Source organism: Triturus cristatus, chromosome 6, assembly GCF_964204655.1.
Source record: "Triturus cristatus chromosome 6, aTriCri1.1, whole genome shotgun sequence".
NCBI lineage: Eukaryota > Metazoa > Chordata > Amphibia > Caudata > Salamandridae > Triturus > Triturus cristatus.
This window is the reverse complement of record NC_140589.1, coordinates 516,924,323-516,943,925: the sequence shown is the minus strand read 5'-3', so window position 1 is coordinate 516,943,925 and position 19,603 is coordinate 516,924,323. Positions and strand designations below refer to the sequence as shown.

Here is a 19,603-nt window from a genome sequence, read left to right as displayed (position 1 = left end):
GACTGGTAAGGCCGATACTGTTGCGCCCTCTGGTAACCTCTTTTGGAAGGGGTAAATCCTCGTCCACTAGCACCTCTGAAGGGCACTTTTCTGTATTGCAATGTGCCCAACGACTTTGCGGTGTCAGTGTCATTCTTAATTGTCAACAGTACCTCGTCAATGAGCTTTCCGAACAATGACTCACCATCGAAAGCCATATCCAAAACTTTCGTCTGCACCTCAGGCCTAAAAGGGTTTGCTTTCAGCCATCCTTGCCATTTGAGCACAGCAGCTCCTGCCAGTTGTCTAAAACCAGTATTGGCTACATCAAGGGCACAGTCAATGTTTTCTGAAGCTGCACGCTCTCCTTCCAATAGTATCTTTCGTGCTTCTTTCTCTTGTCCTCAGGTATAAGGTCTATCAAGCCTGCCATGTCTGACCACATTTTGCAGTCGTAACCACCTATAATGCCTAACGCATTTGCTGCTCTAATTGTCACTGCTGCCATAAAAGAGAAACGTTTCCCTAAAAAGTCCATCCCACGTCCTTCATTATCAGGAGGAGTGGTAATCGGGGTAGCAGGGTTTTTGGAACGCCTTTGGCTGCCTGAAAAATGACAGAGTCCGGCTTGGGATGTCCAGTGAGGCAAAATGCAGAGTCCTCTGCCGCCCTAAACTTCTTCTAAATACGGGGTAGCACCGGTGGTATGGATGCTGGTGGCTTCATTATTTTGATGCCTTCCTGCCATATGTAATCTATAATTGGTATGGAGCGTACCAATTTCCTTGTGTCTTCCTTGAAGTCATACAAATAGCATTCAGTCTTTTTGACCGCAAAAGGCAGATGGAACCTGTTGGATGTTCACCTTCCTCTCTATCTTCGTTCGAAAGGAGGCATCAAGTGCTCCAGGGTCGATTGGCCCGGGGTTAGGAACAGTCACAGAAGTACTTGGCGGTTGAGCGGCTCGTTTACCTGGAGGATCTGTTTGAGGTACCAGTCTGTATGGCTGATCCTGTTGCGGCGGAAACCGCTGCCGGTAATCCGCCAACATGATCAGTGGGTCCTGTATAAATGATGGTGGCAGCTGGGCCATGTCCCTGGGGCGCAGTTCTGGCTGAAAACCATAGGAATGTTAACGGTGACGTGGAGCCATATCCCATCACAAATTGGAGCTACAGAGGGTATGTGCCAAGCCGCCCTACTCTCAATAATCATTAAACCAAACAAGGCTTAGCACCAAGAGGATATACAATTTTTACTTAGGAACTAAACAGCTCATGGGAATAATTATTTCCCCTCAGCTACTGGTATTGCATCCAAATTAATGTAGTCCTAGCCCTCTCTAATTTCAAAACAAACCAATATAGTAACCCACCGCTATCTGACTCCTCCACAGAAAAAGGTGAAGAAACCTCAAGAAAATGAAGGTGAGAGTGAGAGGGCACCTCACGTACGCAACACCAGGGAGGCTACCAGCCGGTTCTCGCCAGTATGCCCACGTTTTATCATCATCGGTTACCCACTCACAAAAGTCAGAAAACTAGAGTCCAGTGAAAAAAAAGAAAGGAAACAGATCAAGAAAGAAAAGTTTGTTACTGTCCCCATCAAAGAAAGAAGCCCGTGTATTGCGAAGAACCAGATGTCCCAAGCAATATTTAAAATTGAGTTAGACACTCACTTGAAGTAACCCTCTTTATTCAGACTGGTGAGTCTACTCAAAATAAAAGCACTCGATGTTGCTAACCTTTGTAAAGAAGGCCAACATGTTTCATTGCCACTTATCTTTGTTCTGGCAAATTCATCAGGGCATAGGGTTTCAATCAAGCACGTCACTGGACATATGCTTTTATGTTGCGGAAGGGCTGTTAAAAACAGAGAAGAAAACAAAACAGAATAGCCAATTTCTGTTCTATTATCAATTAAAACGTACCAACCACATGTGTTCATAGTCACATATTTTACACACCAATTACTTATTTCAAATGGGGGTATTTACCATGTAGAGGCGGAGGGCATTCGTACCTGCCTCCACTATACCGCACGGGGTTGTATTGAATATTCTTTCCCCGATTTTTAGAGCTGCACTATTACTAACTCATTATTCACCTGTGGAAAGAAGGTGTCAATCAGACTTCGTATCTCACGTTGTTTCATCGTGTATATAATATTTTACGAATACCCCAAATTATTCCACGCTGACACTCTCATTGAATCCAGCATCCATTTAAAAATGCCGGAGGCGTTTCTACTTTCCATACTGTGCCCAAAGCGGCTATGTCTACAGTCATTTCAGCGTATCCGATTACCACCCCAGCACATTTTAATGATCGTCATTGCACAGGGCATTTGTAAAAGCACTCAACCACTGATACAACTCTCTCACCGCAACCGCTATCTGGAAGGGCCGTCTCTCATCCCCGCTTCACTTTTCCTGTTGTAACGCGGCTACTGATATTCTCAACCTTGTGCCCCGCCCCTCTGCTTCCGCCTCACGTGTTGGAGTCACAGCTCGCACCACTTAGATCTTTAACCCGCCAACGGCGGCCATCTTCAAGTGTATACAAGTCCATATGCGCCATTATTAATTCGGGGTCTCAGAGCACTCCAGGGGAGCAAAAAGATAATTCCCAGCAATCTCGCCCAATGTATCCGCTAAACATTACTTCGCCTAGATTCTCATCATATGCAAGGACGGGCTTTTAGTAATATGAGCCATGATGACTGGGAGGCATTGAGGACTCTTCAGAATAATGCAGCAATAACCATAAAGAGTGCCGATAAGGGTGGGGCCATTGTAGTTATGAACACTTCAGATTACGACCTTGAAGTACGGAGACTGCTGGGTGAACGGAAGAACTACCATCCCCTCCCTAGAGATCCTACACATGAGCTACAGGATCTTATTACCAAAATGGTCGCGGAAGCTAGGAGTAGGAACTGGATAACGAGCAAAGAGGCAGAGTTCCTTGTGAACAATACATACTCCTGAAAGTGCATAAAGCTCAACGGCCACCCCCGGGACGCCCGATAGTCTCGGGTATCTCCTCCATCCTTGAGTCACTTTCTCAATTTGCTGACTTTTTCTTACGAGAGTCAGTCCTTAAACAACAATCATATGTGCAGGACACGACCGATATTCTGAATGTCTTGAATACTTTGGAATTCAACGCTTCGCAACAGATTTTGCTCACTATTGACATCGAGTCTTTGTACACAAATATCCCCCAGGAAGCCACGCTGGTGGCAGCCGCAAGGGCCCTGGGGGAACAGGACTGGTTTTACGACACACCCCAGTCGTTTGTGCTCCAATGTATTGAGCTTGCTCTCACTCGCAACTATTTTTGCTATAAGGATGAGCTGTTTTTGCAGGTGTCTGGTACATCTATGGGCGCAACTTTTGCGCCGAGTCTGGCCTGCATTTATGTAGGCCAGTTTGAGGAACATTTCTTGTACCAGTCATCCAACCCCTTCCAGAGACATATTTGTCTCTGGAAGAGGTATATTGATGACGTGCTGTGCATCTGGGAGGGGACCGAGAACACCCTTCTACAATTTTTGAATTGGCTTAACAACCTTGACCCCTGTCTTAAATTCACCTGGACACTGAGCAATGTCCACGCGGTGTATCTAGATCTTGATATCAAGGTGCAGGGTAACAAACTGAATACGATGGTCCACCAAAAAGGGTCTGATAGAAATTCATTCCTACACTATCAGTCATATCACCCTAGGGCTCTATGGGATAATTTACCGGTAGGCCAATTTTTTAGGTACCGCCGCAACTGCTCTACCTTAGAGACTTTCTCTCAACAGGCAGAGGAGCTCTCGGGTAAATTGATTCAAAGAGCTTATCCCAAGAAGATCATTAATAGGGCATGCAAAAGGGCCCGGAACACACCACGGAAAGGAACACAAGGGAAACAGGTGATTTTGTCTGACTGTGGTGATGACATATGACCCCTTGGCATCCAAGATAAGACAATTGATGAGGAGACATTGGCCACTGCTGTCCACTGCTGATTTTAAAATGCCCCAACCCAGATTTGCGTTCAAGCGTGCTACCAATTTAAAAGATAAATTGGTACATTCACGACCTCAGGTGACACAAAGGATTTCATCGGTGCCGGCCGGACACTATCCTTGTGGCAGCTGTTCGGTCTGTAACCTGACGGAAAAGACCAAGTGTGTAAGCCTAAACAACGGCAAAATTTGGCATCTGAATAAATTTTCAAATTGTAACACCACAAACGTCATCTACAGACTCACATGTCAGTGTGGGTTACAGTATGTGGGTCTGACGACAAGGAAAATAAAAATTCGGATCCAAGAACACTTAAGCACTATTAAAGCTGGGAAACTTACCACGCGCATGGAACAACACTTTCACGAATCTAAACATGATTTACAGGCCTTAAAGTGGGTGGTCTTGGAGAAGGTAGTGCCCAGCAATGATTGTATTGAGCAAGTCCTAGCAACCAGAGAAGCTCGCTGGATTTTTTCTGAAAACGTGGATCAAGTAGGGTTAAACGATTACATTGAGTGGAACAAAGTGAGTAGACAGTAGAACCCTTGATAGTAGTGTTAAGAACCTATTGGGTTTTACTGCAGAATTGCCCAAGGGGTAGGTGTGAAACTAATTGAAATCCCGTTAGAATAGATGTAGTGGTGGGTGAAGTAATTCATAATATTCCCACCCTAGAGTTTCTTGATCGAAGTGTTCAGGGGGTACACCGTGGGTAAGTGAAAAAATAGCGTGTTACCCGTGTTAAGTTAATACCCTGCAGCACCATACAAAATACTTAAGATGATATGAGCAGTCTGAAATTGAGATACCGTGTGATGATCACATGATGAGAACCTGGGCGAAGTAATGTTTAGCGGATACACTGGGCGAGAGTGCTGGGAATTATCCTCTTTTCGCTCCCCTGGAGTGCTCTGAGACCCCGAATTAATAATGGGTCATATGGATGAGTATACACTTTAAGATGGCCGCCGTTGGCGGGTAAGAGATCTAGAGTTGCTTGATTGAAGTGCTCAGGGGGTACACCGTGGGTAGATGAAAAGATAGCGTACTACCCGTGTTAAGCTTAGAACCCTGCGGCACCATATAAAATACTTAAGATAATATGAGCAGTCTGATTTTGAGATACCGCGTAATGAACATATGATGAGAATCTGGGCGAAGTAATGTTTAGCGGATACACTGGGCGAGAGTGCTGGGAATTATCCTCTTTTTGCTCCCCTGGAGTGCTCTGAGACCCCGAATTAATAATGGAGCATATGGACTTGTATACACTTGAAGATGGCCGCCGTTGGCGGGTTAAAGATCTAAGTGGTGCGAGCTGTGACTCCAACACGTGAGGCGGGAGCAGAGGGGCGGGGCACAAGGTTGAGAATATCAGTAGCCGCGTTACAACAGGAAAAGTGAAGCGGGGATGAGAGACGGCCCTTCCAGATAGCGGTTGCGGTGAGAGAGTTGTATCAGTGGTTGAGTGCTTTTACAAATGCCCTGTGCAATGACGATCATTAACATGTGCTGGGGTGGTAATCGGATACGCTGAAATGACTGTAGACATAGCCGCTTTGGGCACAGTATGGAAAGTAGAAACGCCTCCGGCATTTTTAAATGGATGCTGGATTCAATGAGAGTGTCAGCGTGGAATAATTTGGGGTATTCGTAAAATATTATATACACGATGAAACAACGTGAGATACGAAGTCTGATTGACACCTTCTTTCCACAGGTGAATAACGAGTTAGTAATAGTGCAGCTCTAAAAATCGGGGAAAGAATATTCAATACTACCCCGTGCGGTATAGTGGAGGCAGGTACGAATGCCCTCCGCCTCTACATGGTAAATACCCCCATTTGAAATAAGTAATTGGTGTGTAAAATATGTGACTATGAACACATGTGGTTGGTACGTTTTAATTGATAATAGAACAGAAATTGGCTATTCTGTTTTGTTTTCTTCTCTGTTTTTAACAGCCCTTCCGCAACATAAAAGCATATGTCCAGTGACGTGCTTGATTGAAACCCTATGCCCTGATGAATTTGCCAGAACAAAGATAAGTGGCAATGAAACATGTTGGCCTTCTTTACAAAGGTTAGCAACATCGAGTGCTTTTATTTTGAGTAGACTCACCAGTCTGAATAAAGAGGGTTACTTCAAGTGAGTGTCTAACTCAATTTTAAATATTGCTTGGGACATCTGGTTCTTCGCAATACACAGGCTTCTTTCTTTGATGGGGACAGTAACAAACTTTTCTTTCTTGATCTGTTGCCTTTCTTTTTTTTCACTGGACTCTAGTTTTCTGACTTTTGTGAGTGGGTAACCGATGATGATAAAACGTGGGCATACTGGCGAGAACCGGCTGGTAGCCTCCCTGGTGTTGCGTACGTGAGGTGCCCTCTCACTCTCACCTTCATTTTCTTGAGGTTTCTTCACCTTTTTCTGTGGAGGAGTCAGATAGCGGTGGGTTGCTATATTGGTTTGTTTTGAAATTAGAGAGGGATAGGACTACATTAATTTGGATGCAATACCAGTAGCTGAGGGGAAATAATTATTCCCATGAGCTGTGTAGTTCCTAAGTAAAAATTGTATATCCTCTTGGTGCTAAGCCTTGTTTGGTTTAGTGGACCCATATCCCCCTGCTGGTAGCATTGCGACTCATCATGGTAGTCCTCATCCTGACACTTTACGTGAGCCACACTATAAAGAGCATCTTCGTCATCATCATTTTCGTCATCCTCTACATAGACCTCCAGCACATGCGACGGAAGTAAGCTAAACCTTACTAAATTCTTACATGGATGGCCATAGGAAATTCTTGCTTTAATCTAGTAACTTGAGAAATCTGTGTAGACACAACAGGAAAAGTAAATTCCATTGTCAACGGTGTCTTCGTCGTCGACGGTTTAGTCAACGGTACCATCATAGACGGTGTGGTTGGCAACGGAAGAGAATTCGTCAACGGGGCACTCATCGACAATGTCGTCATCGCCGGGATATTCGCTGGCAGTAAGTTAGTAGACGGTCTTCGACAACGATGGCCTCATCGCCGACGAAGAGATTCTAATAGACGATATTGGAGCCTGGATTGCCGTCGGCAATGTCGAAGTAATACTGAATGTCATCGGCGAGCAAGGGAGCATCGTCGACTATGATTTTTTTGTTGTTGAGATTTCCACTCCACAGGATCCTAAGAGGAACCTCTAGGACAGTCTCCTTCCTTCCTGGAAGGCATCTCCTCTCTTTTTTGAAGCCTTGGAGTCCTGGGAAGGCTTATGATGTTTCCTACCTTTACCTGAGGAACTGTCCTTGGATCTGGCCCTCTTATGGGATGTAGAGGCTCTCTCACTTAAATCATCTGAAGAAAGCGACTGGTGTTTAGTGGTCTGAAGCCACAATAACAACCTTCCCTCTCTGTCCTTGAAGGTTTTAGTTGAAAAGGTGTGGTAGATCTTGCATTATCTCACCTCATGCCTTGCATAAGGCAGTAAATACATTCAGGGATGTGGAATTTCTATAGCCCAACGCCCTGGACATTTTGTTTGGGGTCAAGTGCAACAAGTTTTCATATGTATTTTGGCATTGGGGCAAGTAGGTCCAACCCCCCCCCCACAGTGCAAACCCTTTGGCTTCCCGTTTACAGTACCACAATATAGATCAGGGAAAAGCATTGCCTGTAGTTAAGGTAATGCTTGTGTCCATGTGTTAATGCTGTTCAAACTTGTATTTATGGTTCATTAATTTATTATTAGGGTGAGCGCTCTAAGTAAATGTTGTAAGCTCAGACAGAGTATAAAAATGTGTACACACGTATTCAATGTTTAGCAATATGAGGTTTTGCATACGGCTCCCAGAATGCTCTCTGATTAAATGCAAATATTTGCAGAAGCTTGAAAGCAAGATTCTTTGCTTTCAAAATGAAAGGTTCACAAAAAAAAATGAACACATTTCGTTAAACTACTGAAAATATGTAGGTACCATTTCTGTGCAGCATCAGTTAGTAAAATGTGATGATGTACGCTAGTATTTCCCAAAAATATTCATAATGGAAAATCAGTGTAACCAGTTTTAATAAGGTATTGGGAAACAAAAATAAACAAACATTTGTAAAGCCAGTAGGTCTTTTGATTTTGTTAATACATGACTTGTTTTAGCATGGTTTTTGTAAAACCTTATTGGTGTGGGAGCGGCCAGGCCCTCAGCATTATAACAAGCATTGGCAAAAGCAAAAATTGCTTTGGTCTCAAAAAGTACACATTGCACAGTAGTTCCTGGCACTGAACAAAACGACTGTGTCGATATGCTCCTTGTGAAAGAACAGAATGCTGTCACTCACAGTGAAGCTAGCCGAGAGAGACAACATTTTAATAAACACAAAAGGTCATGGTTAACGCCAGACCTAATTAGGGGCCTAATTATTAAATTAAGTGCACCATGTCCTTGGATTAAGTGCAGATATGCGACTTTTGTAAATTCCCAAGACTTTACAGAAGTAGGCCAAGAAATAGTACGCCTATAAATTATGTCAACCAAATTTTAGCATGAGCAAATCTGCAGGTGTAGATTTGCTCATGCAAAAATCTGAGTGTTTGCAAGTTTACTTTCCCTCCAACCACTTTTTAACCAACCCTGAAAGATGTTTTATGACTGCCATTGCCAGGTATAAATATCCAACCTTTCTCAGTATGGGAACCAATTAGAGACGAGTTGATGAGAACACTTAAAACTTGCTAGTTAGTAAGTTTGCACAGACTCAATAGGGCATTCCAACCCTGGAACTGTTGCTTACCATTACTTCAGATAAGTATGTAGATCTGTGGAATCTTGGCAACGTAAGGGAATTGCGAGTATTCAAACCCTACTATGGAAGGAGCCCTGGCTTATTCAGAGAGGCTATTTCAGAGCTCTTAAATAATGAGATTGCTGCCATAATCTGTCGCTGCTTTCCAAACTATAGATTATCCACGATGTGGGAATCTGTGAACATATGATCGATTAGTGAATAATTGAATACCCGTGCTTTATTGGTGATGAGTTCTAAGAGTGTTGCACTTAAGAGTTGTAAGATCGGTTTTTCCAGGAAATCATGAAGTGGGTCGTTTGAGCTCTGACTGTGGACATGCAGGTGTCCCTGAGGAATACACAGGTTTTGTGTGTGGCACAATCAAAATAGTAATGGCAATTTGACCTATCAAATCACAAAAAGGTTTTTCTGGTGTGTGGCTCAATGTTATAGATGGCCGCCACGACTGTCAGTTACTCCATCAGCCTTCAAGCTGTCCGCGCACCACGTGATGCTGATGAAGTGGTGTGGCTCAGCACAATTACATCAGAGGCTGGGGATTGATTTTGATTTTAGGCACGCTTTATTATTGATGAGTTAACAAGAGCATAACATTGAGAGTTGTAAGATCGGCCCTTTCAGGAAATTACGAAGTGGGTCGTTTTTAGCTTTGAATGTGGACGTGTAGGTGTACCTGAGGAATACACTGGAGACTGTGATGTGGCACACTCAAACAGCGTTGACAAACTGTCCCATTCAAGAACATAAAGGCTTTTGTGGAGCTTGTTTGGTTTGTGGCGCACTACTCTAAGATGGCCGCCACGATCGTTATAGATCCTAATAGCCCTCAATGCCGTCCGCGCACCACGTGATGCGGACGAGGGGGTGTGGCTTAACACAACTACATCAGAGGCTGGATATTGACGTTGATTTGAGGCGGTGACGAGACAAGGATTGCTCCGTTAGAGGTTACGGTGAGACTACGGCTTCCGAGTTTAAAGGGAGTGGGATGCCGTGGGTATGGTAAGGGGCGTCCCATGCTGATACCTGTGACCTTGCTGAATTCTGGTTTGATTTGAATTAATTCAAGACGGGCTTGTGTTGAGCCACGGAATGGGGCTGAAAAAGCTTGTGTGGTCTACGCCGAGCCGGAATTGAGTTCAGTCGGCTTCTGAGACAGACAGAATGAAAGTGATGGTGATATAAGAGGCAGAGAATTGTTAAAATTGTTAAAGTCGCCATGACGAATTGCAACCCCATTTTTCCACAGTGGAATGGGGCGGCATATGTTTGTGGTGTTAACGTCTGGCCGGAGTCAAGTTCATTCGGCTTTTAGAGACAGACAAAATGAGACGGGTGGTGCCGCAAAGGGGGAGAGAATTACCAAAATCGCTGTCTTAAAATGCACACTGCGACTTGATGATGAATTGCAAATCCCCCTTTTCCACAGGTGGAACATGCGCTAGTTGCAGCGCATTTTAAGGAATCGGAAAAAGAAAAATAAATATAATTCCGATTGGCTTTGTGAAGGCTGGTATGAACGTCCTCGGCCTTTACATGGTAAATATATGCATGGGAACTAGTAGTTTGGTGTAATCGATAAATGGTTGGTCCAACTTTTATTGAAGTATAAATAGAAAATAGTCACTCTATTTGTCTTCCTTTCTGCTTTGTATACAGCCCTTCTATAAACAGTAAAGTGGATGTCCAGTTAAACGAGTGCAAAAAACCCTGATGCCCTGATGAAATTGCCGAAAGATTAGTGGCAATGAAACATGTTGGCCTTCTTTATAAAGGTTAGCGACATTTAGTGCTTTTATTTTGAGTGAACTCACTGGTTGTGAATAAAGAGTTTGACCTTTACAGTGAGTTTATATCTCAATTTTACTCTTGCTCTGAACAAACTTGTTCTTAGCAATTCACTGGGTTTCTTTATTCTCACTCTTTGTTTATGGGGACAGCAAAGTCTTCCTGCTAAAATTATTTTTGTTCTCTAACTTTCTTTCCTGCTAAAATTATTTTTGTTCTCTAACTTTCTTTCTACTGGACACTTTCTTCTTTTTTGAGTTGGCAACCCATGATGACAAAACGTGGGCATACCAGCGAGAACCAGCTGGCAGCCTTCCTGGTGTTGCGTACGTGAGGTGCCTTCTCATTCTCCACTTTTTCTTCACGAATCACATCACTCTTTTGTGAGCTGTGGTGATACACTTTCTGTGAGGTCTTGAAGGGTTGTATTGCAGCTTATCTTAATCAACAATTAAAGAGGTTTAGGGCCAGGCCAATTTTGTGGATATATTGCCAGTGGTTGGAACAAAGTTGCTCCTACTATCAGTGGTTGGCCTTTGAATTGATACATGAACCCTCTTGATGCCAAGCTATTTGTTGTTATTAGACTTTGAGTGGAGGGCAGCTTGGCATTCTTCCCTCTAGAGCTCCAATTTGAAATGGGCTGCATTACATGGCACAAAAGGGACAAGTGGAATGTGCTACAGGACAAGTAGGTTTATGATACAACCTGCCCCATGGACAAGTAGATATTTTATTAAATTCCACACCCCTGTGCATTCCTTATGTGTATCATCCACATGGACTATTTTCTTGCCACAGGTCTTACAAGGGCAGAAAAGGCCTTCTTTGTCTGACATTATGCCAAGATTTGAGGAAAAACTGAATAGCAATCAGGGAGACTCCTTTCCACACGACGTGCGGTGAAAATCTGAGAGAACTTGCCTCTGCTGAGAGTGTTCTAGAGGGAGCTGGCAGCTGATTGGCTATGTTCCAACATTTGGTCCTTTTTTAAAAGGACACTGATAGACTACTATTTAGGCCACTATAGCCTATGAAGCTTTTAAGGAACTGCTTGAATATTTTACAGTGGGACTCCCATCTCGACGATGTGAATCTATGAAAGGTGCCCCATTACTGGATAAACCTCAAATTAACCTGTACTTTACCATCTGGTAGCTTGGCACAAAAATAGTCAGGCTTAACTCAGAGGCAATTTGCAAAGTCTTTATGCAGCACACAAGCAGTAATAAAGTGAAAACACAATTTAAGAAAAATCCCACAACAATTTAGAAAAATAGAGTAAAATGGAATAAATTATGTTACACCAAAATTTAAAAAAATCAAATCAGTAGACCTGCAATTTTAGAACTTTAGGTAAAAATAATGCTTAAAACCACAAAGCGCCAACTGTGTTTATCTGGTCGCGCAGACCAATGGATGCATGAGAAAGAGGACAGGAGAAATTGTGGGGAGGAGAACATGCACTAGAAATGGCTATCCATCACACTGCAACCTAATATCCTTTCTCAGGTCCCACAGCTGAGAGAAGAGCAAGTATTCAGGAAGACTGGGGAACAGCCCCAGAGGGGCATCACAGCAAAAAAAGCCGAAAAAGACCCACAAGCCTTTAACAATTAATGATTTACACAGGAGACATAAGTGAGCGAGACATCAAGGGGAGGTACCATAGAATGAGACCCAAGAGAAAGGAACTGGCTTCACTTAACCAGGGCCCCATCCCTTCCACCTGACCCAGGCAAATTTTCAGCTGGCGGCAAACCAGCAAAAGCCACTTGGCCAACCAAAAATCATAGCAGCCCACCAAACCCACAACTCCCCTGTTGGCGTACCAAGGAATATTTCCAAAAAAGTGTGCCCAGTCCCAGTGAGCACCACTCTCCAGACAGCTTACCCATCACACTGGACCACAACTGCACAACACAAGACATAACACTGCTCCATCCATGCTGGGACTGAGATGCAGTCAGAGAAAACGCAGACAGAAGAACAGGATGGAGTAGGGGTGGGGGGGGTCGGCTTTACTTAAAGCCCGCCTGGTGAGAACTTTAATTTTTCTCCATAAAAACTGAGTATATTGGACCACAGTATAAAAAGTACAGATGTTCTGTAAATAGTAGTACATTAAACTGGGTAATAGAACACCAATTCTTAGTAGTGTTTAGAAACAACAAAGGTGAAGTAAAAAGTGATGCATTATATTTATTATTATTATAGGCATTACGCAAGGTACCACTAAAAGCAGATCAGGTTTTCAGAAACACACTGGCACGATCCAGTAAAAATTATAGTGGACAATATGAGGTTTCTTTTTTGTCGCTCATTACAATATAAACTGTTCTGTAAGTTCTGAAATTGGCATTCTGAAAGTGTAGCAGCCCTGAATAGCTCTTAAACGAACACCTCTCCGTCTGCACCTTTCCCAGCCTGCACTGAGCTATCCTCTCATTCTGTCCATACTTTAGACTGCCTGGACCTTCTTCTTTCCGTGTGCATGTACTTATAAGGCTACGCATTAGCAGAGCCAATTGACCCGACATAGTACTAAAAAGAAAAGGTAGAACTATTGGCTCTGCATGAAGCACAGTTCATGCTGCACAAAAAGGAGGGGAAACGACAGCTGTACAGCTTATTTAGAGTTTTAGGCTGGTGATAAAGTTCGAATTTAGTATGTCATATACCATAGTGTAACTTTGCTCACAGCAGAACAAGATGAGCTATCCTGTTTCCTTAGGAAAACAATATTTCCAAAACATACTTACCTCCAGTTCGAAACTTCTTCTTGTGTTAGAGATGCAACTGTTTGGGCTTCTTTGTAGAACTGCTTCTCAATTGGAGGTAGGTCTTAGAATAAATAGCAAATTAAAATAATTATGTATAATTTATATATTATATGCCTATAAAGTATATGTAAAGACCAAAGGTAGATGATTCTAAAGTTTGTAAATGCACTCAGGCTATTCTAAAGTGTATGTTTTACAATAAAATATAACTGATAAAAAAAGGCTTCTTTATCACACATCACAATGCTTTTAATTGACAAAATAGTTACTTTGAGTAGTGAAGACAAGTTACTTACCTTCAGTAATGCTTTTTCTGTTGGTTACTCAATGTAACCACAGATTCCTCTCTGGTTTGGTGAAAAGACAGACTCAGCGTTTTGAGAGCTCAGCCATGACAGGCACGTTGGGCCTTTCAGCACCAGTCTGGCAATCCCCCCCTCCAACAATTTTACCCTTTTCAGGGATATATCAAGGGCTCAGCATGTCGATAGCTGACCCACACAACAAGCCTTTTAGCCCCGAAGTGATCGAAGCCATGGGCCCAATAGAAAACACCGAAAACTATCAGGTCATCAGGAGCCGGTAAGTCCCAATATGTTGCCCCTCTGGTAACAATAAACTAGTTACTTACCTTTAGTAAAACCTTACCTGGTAGAGGCTACCTAGCTGCAGATTTCTTACCTTAGAATTATCCCCAGGCGACAGACTGGATCTGGAAATTTTCATGTGCAGTAGTCCTGTACGCAGGTAGGTGGCGTCATTCAGCTCCGCATGGTGTCGTCCGAGCCAGAAGTTACATGCGATGTGACTATAAAGGCGCCAGTTTCTTTTTGCGACTTTCCATGCAGGGAGCGTGGAGACACGTAGAGCACTGACCATTGGTGTGGAACATTAGGGCACTGAAAGGGAAGCCCTGTCTCTAGAAATCAGTTCGCAGAGTGGGCAGGATGGGTGGGTGGGTAAGGAATCTGCGTGTAGACAGTCTCCACCAGATAAGGTGTTACCAAAGGGAAGTAACTTGTTCATCTGATAGAGACTTCTAGCTGCAGATTCCTCATCTTAAAATAGATACCCAAGCAATACCTTCCCGGAGGTGGTCTGCAAAACAATTTCACACACAAAACGTCTTGCAGGACCGAACAGGCAAAGTGTCCTTGGCAAACATTGGTCACAGCCTTGGCTCTAGTGGAATGAGCACGCAAGCCATCAGGGAGTTACTTCTTGGCCAATGCATAGCAGATCTTAACACAGAGTATGATCCACCCGGAGATTGTCCACTTCTGCACTGCCTTTCCCTTCTTCGCTCCGAAATCTCATGAAGAGCTTGTCATCCACCCGGAATGCTCACGTGCAGTCATGGTAGAACAACAACGCTCTTTTGGTGTCCAGTCAATGTTGTTCCTCTTATTTACAGTAATGCAGCGGAGCGTAAAAAGTAGGCAGCTGGCCTACATGAAAAGGAGTGATGACTTTTCTGGGTAGATGTTCAAGTATGGAGGCTTGGATGTCAATGCCGGAAGATCACTGAGCCTCCTGGTAGATGTTATTGCCACCAGGAAGGCTGTCTTGATGCTAAGGAAGGACAGTTGTGCAAGGGCTCAAAGGGAACGCACATCAAAAATGTCAGTACTAGATTAAGGTCCCACTGCGGCATGATGAAGGGGGAAGGTGGAAACATGCTACAAACCTAAGAGAGCCTATGTACAATAGGGGATTTGAAGAGAGATGCCTGGTCAGGAAACCATAGAAAGATGATATAGCAGAAAGAAAGCACTTTAGGGTGACCAGAACAGAGCGCTGATGGGCAATGGAAAGAATAAATAGAAGACACTGAAAAAAGGGGAGCAGAAAGAGGGAAAAACGGGTTTTCTGCACACCCTGCCACAAGCTTCCCAAATGGCAAGCATACACCATTTTGTGGACAGAAGCCTGGCTGCCAAGAAAACAGTACAGACTTTGTGCCGAAGGTCAATAGCTGTAAACTGTCACCATTCAATTTCCACGCAAGAAGGCGGAGCGTTGACAGGTTCGGGTGGACAACCCTCCCATGCTGGACCATTAGATGACCCTCCCGAAGGGGCAGCCTGACCGATGGCCATGCTGCAGAATCCCTGCTAATTGTCCATGTGAACCGCAGACTCTAATCTGCTTCATTTAACCATGCTAGAAAGGTTTGAAGTTGTCCTTCTGAAGTATATCTAGATGTGGACATTAAGGCTAAGGATAATGGTTTGTCCACAATGGTGCATCAGAAGGCCACCGACAGGAACTCCCTATTACATTATCGCTCGTTCCATCCTCCAGCTCTACGTGACAATCTTCCTGTGGGACAGTTCTTGAGATATCGTAGGAACTGTTCCACCACGGCTGACTTTATGGAACAATCTGAAGAATTGGTAACTAAGTTGCGAAATAGGGAGTATCCCAATAAGGTGGTCAAACGGGCGCACAAACGAGCATTGAATACACCTCGAGAAGCTCTATTAGAGCGAAATACTAGGCAAAAGGATAAGTGCATACCCGTTGTGACCACGTTCGATCCCTTGTCCACCAAGGTGAGACAGATCATTAGAAAGCACTGGTCGATATTGGATGTAGGGGAAATGAAGATGCCGCCCCCTAGATTTGCTTTCAGAAGGGCACCCAATTTAAAAGACAAGTTGATCCACACACGCACCCTTCCTAAGAAAAAGGAGTCAAAATTGCCAGCAGGACATTATGCCTGTGGTTGTTGTTCAGATTGTGAACTCACCGAGACAGCAAAGAGTGTGGTTCTGACAAATAGAAAGGTGTGGTATCTGAATAAGTTCACTAACTGTAACCTGACCCATGCAATTTATAGGCTCACATGTCAGTGCGGCCTGCATTACATTGGTCTTACATCACAGAAAGTTAAGATCCGCGTACAGGAACATCTTAGCACCCTGAAAGCAGGAAAAGTTACCACTCGTCTTGTCCAACATTTCGAGGAACAGGGTCATCATTTTCGAGATTTAAAGTGGACTGTCCTCGAGAGGGTGGTTGGTAATGCATGCAACATTGACAAGATTTTGGCAAGAAAGGAGGCAAGATGGAGCTTCTCTGAGAAGGTTGATAGCTATGGCCTGAATGATTCCAATGAATAGAGTGAGTAGATAATCTACTTTAAAAGTTCAGTCACTGAGGATTCCTGAGGAAAAGAAGGACCCCTATGTGACTGGGGTTGAGCCCTTGTAGAAACAAAAAGTAAATATATTTACGTTTATATGTGACTTTTTAAGATAAGGGCATTGAAATCGGTGTCCATTTTTGTTTATATGCCCCCTAGATTCGCAAGATAACAGGAAGTGTGGCTGCTCAGGGGTTCAAGTAGGGTGACTGAGCTGAGACAGACCCTTCCACATGTTTATCTTGTCCAATGCGTGGTTTAAGAAAAATGAGGCTGGCTTTGGGAGTGACATTGATAAGGAAAATGATTAATGCAGCAAAGTTTCTAATACTTTTGGGACTTTAGAAATGGCTGCCACAGTTTAACCAAACCACTTACAAGCCGCTGCAGAATTAACATCCGGGGCTCTTGTTTCCGGGGGAGTGACCTCCGGGGTTCTTGAAAAACAAACGCTCGCGTCCCGTCAATTGCAATCGGGACAGAGCACCAATCAATTCCAGACGTCGCGGATGCGGTAAGAGGGAAGGGGAGAATCCAGAGTGTTGCTTTGAGAAGGTAGCCAGGTATGCGGAGATATGCGGCACTGCCTTTAAATTCGTGGCTGCCCGAGCTAAAAACAGCTTGTTTAATTACCGGCTCAGCACGGTAGATGGGATATGGGTGCTGGCCTATGAGATGACCAAGGGTTTTGCTTCTTTTTAAAAAATAACTGCAGCGAGGGTAGTTTTGTGAGAAGCGGTGTAAATAATTAGATATTCGTGCAAAATATTTAATTTAAATTGATCTAGGTATATAAGGGCACTGCAGTTAAAGGGTAAATTGCCTATAGCAGGGAAGAACTTTAATATATGGCCTGTTATGATCCTAGGTGAAACTGACGTAAGCAGTTACGAGTGGGACCGCGACCGGTTGGCGTGGGGTCCCTGGCAGTGGTGTACAGGTACGAAGGATTACAGCAGCCACCTGGTAATTTTATACTCCTAAGTTTACATACATTTTTGTAGAGGGCTTGATTGTGCTCCTGTTTAGAGGTATTGAGACTGTTTTTATTTACACGTGGCACGCAGTCTATTATAATATGTTTTCTCTGTCATGTTACCACAGGTCTGAGTGACCAACAAGCGAGGTGATGAATGGTCCCATACTAGCCCTGTTGAAGTTGCCGGAATGAGAGTAAGCAACGAAACATGTTGGTCTGTATCTGTGTAAATGGCCAAATAGATGCCGTTTTTATTTGAGGACACTTCCTGCATTGAATAAATCTCCTGCGCAAGTAAGTGGAACCTCGTTTTAACTGAGGATAGCATCTCCTCACTTTGTAGTTTGTGATATCTGGGGGGCACTCAGTGATTCTTGCACTGGCAGTGCCGTCTTTTCACTGATTGTTTCATTTGATTTCTCACCTCGGAGGAATCTCTTTACTTTCACTTTTTTGTTTCCATTTGGAAAGCTACCAATGATGATAGTGTAGGCATACTGGTAAATATATGCCAGCAGCCCCCTTTAGTGTTACTAACGTGAGGTGCTTTCCAATCTTTCAAACATTTTCTGCAAAAGGTTGTGTGGTGGTATATTTTTCTCTTTAAAAGGCTTGTTGTGAACTGTGGTACACGATGGTGTTCAGTGTAAATTGTGAACAGTGGGACATACAGGCAAGTAACAATTGTACTGTCCTGTAAGGGTAGATTTTTGAAGGATATGTACCCCCGGTCCTTTGAATTATAATACACTGTTCCTAGTACGTCAGGTCTTTTTGAGATATATTGTTGTTGAGTGGGGGAGCGACCTCGCTACTTACCCCCTGGTGCTCCTTGTTGTGATTAAACACATTCCAGTGAGCCATGCCTACAACCCACTGCCCTGGCATAGATCAGACACCCCTCTAGCTGGGTGCACTATACCAGTGGTGAGGGTACAAGTGCATGAGCCCTGTTCCCTTACAGTGTCTAAGCCAATTCTTAGACGCTAAGTGCAGTAATGTAATGCCATTAAGGGTATATGGTGTTGGGAGTTTGTCATTCTGAACTCCACAGTACCATAATGGCTTTACTGAAAACTGAGAAGTGTGGTATCAAACTTCTCAGCACATTAAACCCACACTGATGCCAGTGTGGGATTTAATGAAAAATGAACACAGAGGGCATCTTAGAGATGCCCCCTGAAAAATGACCGAACACTAGTGTCCAGGCTGAGTGGCTGCTACCCAGCTGCCACCACCAGACAGGTATCTGGACCCCTGTTGCGAGAGCCTGCTGCTCTCGGGGCTGAAACAATGCACATCCTGGGACGTGGTGCCAAGCCTCCTCCCGCAGGATGGGCAGGGTCCATGAAGGGGAAGCTTCAAAGCCTTGCCACATTTGTGAGCTTCCCCAGGCCTTTTGCTGCTTCCAGCAACTGGTCCACACCGGTTCTTACCTCCACTTTGGGCGGGAGAACAGGCAGGAAAACTAAGTAAGGAAGGGAGGTGTGCTCACCTTTGCCAACCCCATCCCTCAGTTCCCGCCATCTTGCAGATGGGGGGACCCAACCAACCAGAGTGAGTCATTTGCCCCACTCCCACTGGAGGGTGGCATAATAGGGGGTGTACTCACCCCAAGGAAGGGATCCATTGGTCCCATCCTTTATTACCTGTGACGCCCCTAACTCTAGTATTTAGGGGCACAACCAAACCTTGCCTCCTCAGACAAGCAAGAAGAAGAAGGACCGAACAGCCGTGCTGAAGCTAAGAAGAGGAGGACGCCTACTGACTTGGCCAAATCCGCAAGTCTGCACCACTCTGCACCTGTCGCTCACGGCCCGAGTTTGAGTGGCCCAATATCACGAGGAGGTCTCTCTGGCGATTCTGACTCGAGATCTGGTGATCTCTGACCTGCCTCGAATCTACCAGTGAAGCATGCAGCCTCTTTCTAGAGACTGCCACCGACCGCGACCGGAGCTGATAAGAGAAACCAGACGCCTAAAGACACCCCTGCACCCAAAGCCCTATGACCTTGGGTGGCCCAACCGACAGTGTCCCAGCATCCCAACTGACCTCTCCAACCGGTGGTCTCCTCCAGAAGACATTTGTCCCCGAGCCTGCAGTCTTTATT

General features: G+C 44.3%; 1 protein-coding gene across 2 annotated transcripts in view; it reads right to left on the bottom strand.

Moving 5' to 3' along the window:
• Window positions 1-19,603, bottom strand: part of DDX43 (DEAD-box helicase 43) — a 1,041,849-nt gene that overhangs the window by 874,086 nt on the left and 148,160 nt on the right. For both annotated transcript variants that reach the window (XM_085610941.1, XM_085610942.1), the window contains exon 5: window positions 13,346-13,427. In XM_085610941.1, the coding sequence (XP_085467067.1) occupies window positions 13,346-13,427 (82 nt within the window). The remainder of the gene's footprint in view (window positions 1-13,345; window positions 13,428-19,603) is intronic.